Source organism: Propithecus coquereli, unplaced genomic scaffold (genome assembly GCF_000956105.1).
Source record: "Propithecus coquereli isolate 6110/MARCELLA unplaced genomic scaffold, Pcoq_1.0 Scaffold291, whole genome shotgun sequence".
Lineage (NCBI taxonomy): Eukaryota > Metazoa > Chordata > Mammalia > Primates > Indriidae > Propithecus > Propithecus coquereli.
The window spans coordinates 3,147,184-3,155,751 of record NW_012148519.1 but is presented as its reverse complement, the minus strand read 5'-3'; the positions used below and the strand labels follow the sequence as shown (position 1 = coordinate 3,155,751).

Below are 8,568 nucleotides of genomic sequence, written 5' to 3'. Positions count from 1 at the left end.
ACTAATATTAATTAGATATTTTTATGAAGTATTTTTCCCTTAAAAGTTGAGAAAAGTTGAACATCAGTAAGTATAAACAAAAGCACTTCATAAATAAAACGAGAGAGAAAAGTCTGCCTCTGTGAATTACATACAATAGAAACAAAGACATATCAGAAGTTCTTTAGTAATAAAGTGCTTGACTCCAGCCATTCAAAAAGAAAAGGCTGGCCATTCTAAAAACCCTCCAGAAAAGAATGGTCTAGAATCTTCTTCACCAAAATACAAACACAACAAAAAACAGAAAAAGAGCAAGCGTGGGTGTGTGTGATCACGTGAGGGAGAAACAGAGAGACAGCTACAGAGCTGAAATCTGTATATGCCATATAGTTGAATGGCAAGGGAGAAAATCTCCACATAACTGCAAGATAACTGTTGTCTTGTTTCCTCCACCCTCCCCATTTCCTTTAAGCAGATTTAATCACTAAATTAATCCCTAAAATTACTCATGCACAATCACACTGTCATAAGTTTTACTATACACCATTCTCACAGATTTGGAAAAGTAACTGCTAAAATAAGTCTTATAAGTAACATTTTTCCACTTCAGGATAACCTTTAAAAATACAATAGAATTAAAATATTTTAATATCTTCTTCTTAAAAAGATTTTAAAGTATCCAAACACAATTAATATGATTGTGTTTTTAGTGCACATGCAAAAACATTCTTGAATGAACACAGAAAAGTTAATGAGAAAATGTAACCTTTAGAAAGCTAAAAGTATTAAAAACCCAAAATTTAGCCATCTAAATAACATATTTAACACAAAAATATATTTGAATTTTTAAAATAAATATAAAACATATATACTATTTAAACACATTAAGAAGTATTCTCTATTAAAGTGGAGATGAAAGGTTAAAAGCCAAAAATTCCACTTTTGACATAGCTGTAGATGCAAAGAGCAGTCATCTACAACAGAGATAATAGTGAAAACCAAGCTCTCCAAGGCAGTAAAGTATAACTGAGAAGAAGGGCAAAGGCATGAGAACAGAGACTTGAGGAATACCCACAGAAGAAAGCTAAGCCAGAAACATAACAAAGACAGCACAGTCAGCAAGGAAGGGATCTGGGAAGAAAGATGCCATGAAAACCAAGAGAGAAAAGGGCTTCAAGAAAGAGCCAGCAGAGGCAGAGGCTAAATTGAGATCAAAGAGGACGAAGATAAATCAAAACCACAGCAGAAAGTGAATGACCATATTGAATTGGTTAAGATTACCTATTTCCATCTCAACTGACAGAGTTAAGAGTTTATCTTGTGGGGAGGAGGGGAAGGGGAATGGACACTTGGAGGAAAACAGACTTTAGTTATCATTCTTGCTGTCTGTAGTCCAAGACCAACAAAAGAGAAACTCTTTCTGAATGATTTGTTTTTGCTTAAGGGCTACACTCACCAAAATGTGGAGCAGGCAAGATTCTAGCTGCTCTAATTGGGCCATGCCGTACAGAGAAGAGCTCCTGTGCTTCCCCACTGATCTGCATAAAAGAAGACAGAAAAAAAATCCAGTAAATGAAAATGCAGGTCACATCATTATTATATGAAAATAATATCTCCTAAATTTTATAATTTTTTGTCTAAAACATATACATATATATATATACACACATATACAGATACACCCACACACATCTATGGTTGGTCATACACATTAAATATACTCATATCCTAAATTACCACAAGCAATTTTAGAAAATTATAAGAGTACAAAATTAACACAAACAAAAAAAGGTCTGTTCTAGAAGTCTATAATTTTTATCTTATTAAACTATTAGAAATCTGTGCAGTTTCTGCACAACTGCCTTCCATTTCATAGCAACACAACCATGATACTATTCCAAAAGCTCAACTTGAATATTGTAGCAACTTTAACAAATATGCTGTAAATCAAAGAAAGCAATATATATTGCAAAGAAAACATAATTGAAATGTGAATAACTTAGGTACCAGTTATGGTCCTGCAACTCTTATCTGTTAACCTTGAATAAATCATTTAACCTTAATAAGCCTATATTCTTTGGCAATTATAAAATGAGAAGGAAAGGCTGCTAAAAAGACCTCCAGAATACTTTTAATTTCAATCCTCTGCGAACCGAAAAGTTATATGTAAGCAACGTTAAAAGTTATCATTTTTATTATACACATAGATCAAACACTGCATGAAAGTACATTCACTTTGAGTCATATCAGACTTACTCCTCAGATATAAAGAGTACAGTATACTACTAATCCAAAGGGTAAAAGAAGTGTGCTAATATGTGTTAAGTGTGAAAATGACTGCTTTTCAAGTGTTAATTGAAGTGCTGAACAGATTAAACTAGAATTAGTTAAGGATGGCTTCCCAGACTTACTATAAGTGGTACTGGAGTTCTCAATACATTTTCATAATTGCCTGGTGTTTGATGGAATATATGTCAGAGAAAATGACAAACTTTATAAAACTAGTTCTAAATACCCAAGAACATACAACAGATGTAATAAAGATAAAAATTCTGGAAACATACTGAAGGTATTTTTTTTAAATAGGCCTGCCAAACAAGCAGTTTAAAATATCAAAAATGTATACATTATAAAATAAAGGCTTATAAATATTACAATATTAAACTATAAATCTATAGAGCTGCCTTTTAGAGTAAACACCTTTTTAGATTTTCAGTTTCTCTTCTACCTGAACTTAAGAGCTGAAAACTATAAATATTTTTGTTTCTTATGTTAAATTATGGCAATGCCTAAAGAGCCATCACATTCATTTTGCTCAAGATAATTACCACAACTTATTTAATGGCTGCAGTGACAAATCCTTCTGTAACACTTGGGATGCAGAAGATGTGAGGAATGCTAGAACTAACTGTGCAACAATAGCACCACCTACCACCAATGAAACACACAAAAGCTATCAATTCGGTACAGCACATTGTAAGAACTTATATGCTCTGCAAATTCCTTTGTAACCTTTAATTTTAAAACGAACACCATGGTCATTATAGTCTACATTTGATTATAATAGAACTGAATTTAAAATTTAGAAAGAGCCGTAAAATGTTATTTTGTTCAAACTCCCAGTCAATGCAGTAATCATACAGTCTCTAAAATCTAAAAATTACAATCTCTTTGATTTTAAGCACACATATGCTGAAAGATGTAACACTAATGTAATCTAACTATATTGCAGGTGGTTTATTGGCTATTTGACCTACCTAACATTTGAAATTTTAACAATAGCCAAAGGAATAAAAACACTGTCATTTACATTTTGACAATAAATTATTGGGCAACAAATAACACTCTTTTCCAATATATTTGTTATTTCTATTAACAAGAATATTAAAAATAAGTTTTAAAATACTATGGAACTTACATTGAAATTATTATTCAGAATAATGAAAAATACTTCTCACCTATAAGGTTTACACTTACAACAAATTATAGCATTCTGACACAAAATCTACTGCTCTATATTATTTCTACATGCCAGAGGTCTAGCATTTAGCTTTTGGTTCTCTTGGTTCTCTCAAACAAAGCCTTTATGTTAAAAAAGTATAATCATATTTAACTGAGCTGTTGTACACAATTATACTAAAAAATAAAACAAATCTGTCTTGGCATACTCACTATATGATAAAGATTTACCACTGTATTTAATATGCAAGAGCTTACTTTGACACAGAAAAACATTTTGAAATCTGAACACATCATGCTTTTCAGCAAAACAATTTTCAAAACAAACCTAAATGCCTATTATCCTAAGCTTCTATTCTAAATTCCTCTTTATATGTAAAGTAACAGGTGAGAAAAAACATTAGGACTGATTATAAAATGCACCCCCATTCATTGCCCATTCTTCATTACCTCTAAGTTAAGGTTTTAGAATCTTTGTTTAATTATAACAGGGGAGAGGGGAAAAAGTATTATGCTTCATTTACAGATATTTGTGAATATATTAAAATCATGATTGTGCAACCTACTGAAATTAGAAGCATAATTCTAAACTATCAGCCCTTTCCCTCAACCCCAGCTCCCCACCAGAGCCCACTCATAAAATAAAATTAAAAAAAAAAATTCTCAACTATCCTATGTGAGTCACAAATGTCAAACTTCCTAGAGGAGAGAACTCCCTAAATGGGATATGCAAACTCTACATTAGAATACCATTTCAGAACAGAAACAGTGCTAACAAAGTGTACACAGACAGGATGTGTACATTTTAGAAAGGACACACAAAGGATGGACATGTCCTTACACACTGCTTTAGTTATCATTCTGAATTGTCTCTAATAATTTTATAAAATATGTTCACTGATAATTTTGCTTTAAAATAAATGAGTGTCAAAATTGATTTTTTAAAAAATCAACACATTTTCTCAAAAGTGAATCTTAGGTTTCTTAAAAAGAGTTCACTGAATGAAAATGGCAAACAATCTCAGAGATGAGGATTTTATAAGATCCTGAAAAGAATTATACGAAGCTGTAAGTTCAGTTTTAAACCAACAATAACAGTATATACAAGAGCAGAAGAACTACAAGGAAGGAGTGTAGCAAGCAGTGTTCCAACTTCCTGGCAACTGTGGTAACTTGGGGAGAGGAGCAAACTGGGAGGAAACCTCTCCAAGAGCTCCTCATGATCTCTGCCTTTGTTCTTACTGGCATTTTAATTTCTGATGACAGACTTTTGTTGTTTGGGGCATAAACCGGATGTACCAGTTTGGAGGCACAATAAGGAGAACAAAGAATGATTTGTTCACACTGTAGGAAAAAAATTCTTTTCCAACCATAGAAAATAGCTTTCGCATGGTGAAAATATGCAAATGACATACCAAACCAAAAAACGGGGTGAAGGGGAGTACAATTTTAGAATCTCACAACTCAATCTAAGGCAAAAGGAAATTACAACAGCCGAGACAATAATAAACACACAGAAAAGGCTATAAAACTTCTGGAAGGGCTTTTAGAACTCTCTGAAAGCAACTGAAGTTCATCTAGTCCTCAGAGCCAAACTTGTTTCTGAAATCCTGATAACTTTTCATAGACTATCTGACTACAATATAGAAAATTCAACCGAATACCAAGGACAATAAAAATAATGCTCTATAACGCCACAGAATTAGGATAAGATTACATATTCAGATCTCTGCCTTCCCCTGAAGACACTAGTTAAATGGATGTTTGTGGTCTGCAAATAATTTTTGAAGTAAACTTTACTGAAAGATAACAAACACAGAAAAAATACATAACTCATAAGTATCTGTATAGCTTAATGAGTTTTCAGTGTTAACATACCTCTGTACTGACAGACATCAAGAAACAATATAATGGATACTCACAAAGTCCTGCCATGTCCCTTTCCCAGGCATAACCCCAAAGCAAGAGTGACCATGACCACAATCCTGATTTGTGAAACCTTATATAAGCTCTACTTGTTTATATTAATGTAAATGGGTTCATACAGTATGTACTCTTGTGAATGGCTTTTTTCACACATTACTATGCTTATGAAATTAATTCATGTTGCTGCATGGGATTGTAGCTTTTTAATTCCTATTGCTATATAGACTTCCATTGTATGAAAATACTACAATTTTATCCATTCTATTATTCATGGGCCTCTGGGGTATTTTGAGTTTGGGGCTTCTAGTTTTTGGCTCCTAAGATGTTAAGGAAAATTGTGAAAGATTTTGAAATGGGAAAAAGATTACTGTGTGGTTTTTCACTATATTACCAAGAGTTAGCGGTAGTGGACCCTCTGGCGTTATCTAATTCTAGAGATCCACACCTTTGTCTTTGGTGTATTTTACAATCCTCCAACAGAAAACTGAAAGTAATGTAATAGATTCTTATGCACGGAAATGCAAATAAATTTTGCCTGGCAGAGATACAATCAAATTCCACTTTGTAGAAAAGATGACACCAAACAGTACATTGTAATGCCAACAGGATATTAATGAGGTTTGCATCTATTAGCAACTTCATTTCAGTATTCTTAATTGCCTATATTTGATCTTCACCTTCTACTTTAAGTCAGCTGCAGTAACTTCCCAAATCCCTCATTAATAAATGAGTTAAATAAAATCTAGAGGCCGGGCGCGGTGGCTCACACCTGTAATCCTAGCTCTCTGGGAGGCCAAGGCGGGCAGATTGTTTGAGCTCAGGAGTTTGAAACCAGCCTGAGCAAGAGCAAGACCCTGTCTCTACTAAAATTAGAAAGAAATTAATTGGACAACTAAAAACATATATAGAAAAAATTAGCCGGGTATAGTGGCACATGCCTGTAGTCCCAGCTACTCGGGAGGCTGAGGCAGGAGGATCGCTTGAGCCCAGGAGTTTGAGGTTGCTGTGAGCTAGGATGACACCACGGCACTCTAGCCTGAGCAACACGGTGAGACTCTGTCTCAAAAAAAAAAAAAAAAAAATCTAGAACCTCTGTCCATTATATAGTTATATGATAATCATTATTTTACTATTTTGAAAATAACATCGTAAAGAATATTACTATGAATATTCTCACAAATGTCTTTGCATAAACATGTATGTATATTTCTATATTTCTTTTGGATACATATCTAATAATTGCTTCTATATAAAGATATTAGGATAGGCATATGTATACCTTTTATAAATTTTAATAAAACTGTTTTACAATGTGATTGTATCAATTTACACTTCTACCAGCAATGTATGAGGGTTCTATCTAGTCCACATCCTAGCCAACAACTAGTGGCAGCCATTCTGGTGGGTGTACAGAATAAATTATGGATTTAAATCAATTGATGCATGCTGTATGAAATGCATAAATCAGCCTCCTATGGATATGCAATGTTGCCTAAAAGTAATTATATAAACAGATGGTCTTTATTTACAATGGCTTTCCATGAGGGCAGATGATGTAAGACTCTTGTTCTGAAGGACCCTTCATTTCCATAGATAGGTATGATATTATGGAATATGAATGAGATTCAAGGACTCATTTCAGCAGCTTTGGAAAAAGGTAGAGATTTTTTTGTAACCTAATCAAATTCATATCTTAACTCAAACACAATAATGACCAATCCTTCCCTCAACTGAGGTACAATGGTTGGGTTATAACAACACAATGTTGCTTTAAGTGGAAAAATACTGATTTGTAAAAATTCAGCCTTTCAGTTTCCAATCTGGCATGTAAGGAACTTAGAAGTCTTCACTTCGTCCTGACCACAAGTAAAAAGCTGAACAAACTAAAAAATCAACAACTCTTCTTATATCCATCAGAGAAATGAGGTCACAGGGCAAACCACAGCCTCAAAAATTAGAGAGACTTCTGAAGCTGAGATGGCTTCATAAAATAATTTTAAAAACTGGAGAGACAGATAGGCAAATACATAGAATCACAATTTACAAGGGCAGAAATCCACAAGCAGAAACCTCTACATGAACCAGTATCAGGGTAGAAACACCTAAATTATGATTCATAAACTACTAGAGGCTCAATGTGGACAAGCCAGAGAGATAAAAACTGCAGGGCAAACCAGCCCTAAGGGAAGCCCTCACATTTATGTGTTTTATCTCCAGAAGCTCTACCCAAGTCCTAACAGCAAATACTGAAGAAAATGAAAAATCCCCTCGAACCTCTCTGGCAGTTGGTGTGAAAAATGGAACTATTTTAAAATATGTCAGAGCATTCTGACAAGGCTTGTCCTCAGGAGAAACTATTTTATCACAGCCTATCCTGCTAGGGTTATATTAGAGCCTAACCTACCTGGGGAAAGAGAAATATCCAACTCTAGTCCCCTCTAGCTTTCCTGTCTTCTTACCTAAGAAGGTTAAAAATATAATAAAAAACTGAGAAGCACTTGAAAAGACTGAGACTTAAATCATAGGACTATATAATGATTCCCCACCCCACACACTACCACTACATTACTAAAGGCCCATTTACCATATTTCCCTCCTTTTAATAATATATTGGAAAGCATACTAAAAGGCAAAAAAACACAGTTTGAAGAGACTTAAACAAGTATCAGAACCACAGTCAGATATGATAAGCTCAGAGGAGAACATGCAGGATAAATGCCCAAAAGAAAACTTACACCAAGGCATATCATTTGCAAACTTGAAAAAAATCAAAGATAAGGAAAAAAATCTTGAGGCTGGGCACAGTGGCTCACACCTGTAATCCTAGCACTTTAGGAGGCCAAGGCAGGAGGATCATTTGAGGCCAGGAGTTTGAGACCAGCCTGGCAACATAGCAAGACCTGTCTCTACAAAAAATTTAAAAATAAGCCAGCTGTGGTGGCCCATGCCTGTTCTCCCAGCTATTCGGGAGGCTGAGGCAGGAGGGTCTCCTGAGGCAAGGAATTCGAGGTTACAGTGATGTCTGATAAAGCCACTGCAAAGAAAAGAAAGAAAGAAAAGGCAGGAAAGGCAGGAAAGCAGAAAGGCAGAAAGGCAGGAAGGCAGGAAGGTAGGAAGGCAGGAAGGAAAGGAAAGAAGCCAGAGGAAAAAAACACCTACTTACAGAGGAGCAAGGATAAGAATTACATTGCCTTTTCCACAAAA

The 8,568-nt window shown here is 34.5% G+C and overlaps 1 protein-coding gene across 1 annotated transcript in view; it reads right to left on the bottom strand.

The window, feature by feature from the left end:
* LOC105813842 (breast carcinoma-amplified sequence 3-like) overlaps positions 1 to 8,568 on the bottom strand; it is a 105,162-nt gene that overhangs the window by 31,063 nt on the left and 65,531 nt on the right. Inside the window, exon 6 of the mRNA XM_012648645.1 lies at positions 1,436 to 1,517. Coding sequence (XP_012504099.1) covers positions 1,436 to 1,517 — 82 coding nt within the window. The remainder of the gene's footprint in view (positions 1 to 1,435; positions 1,518 to 8,568) is intronic.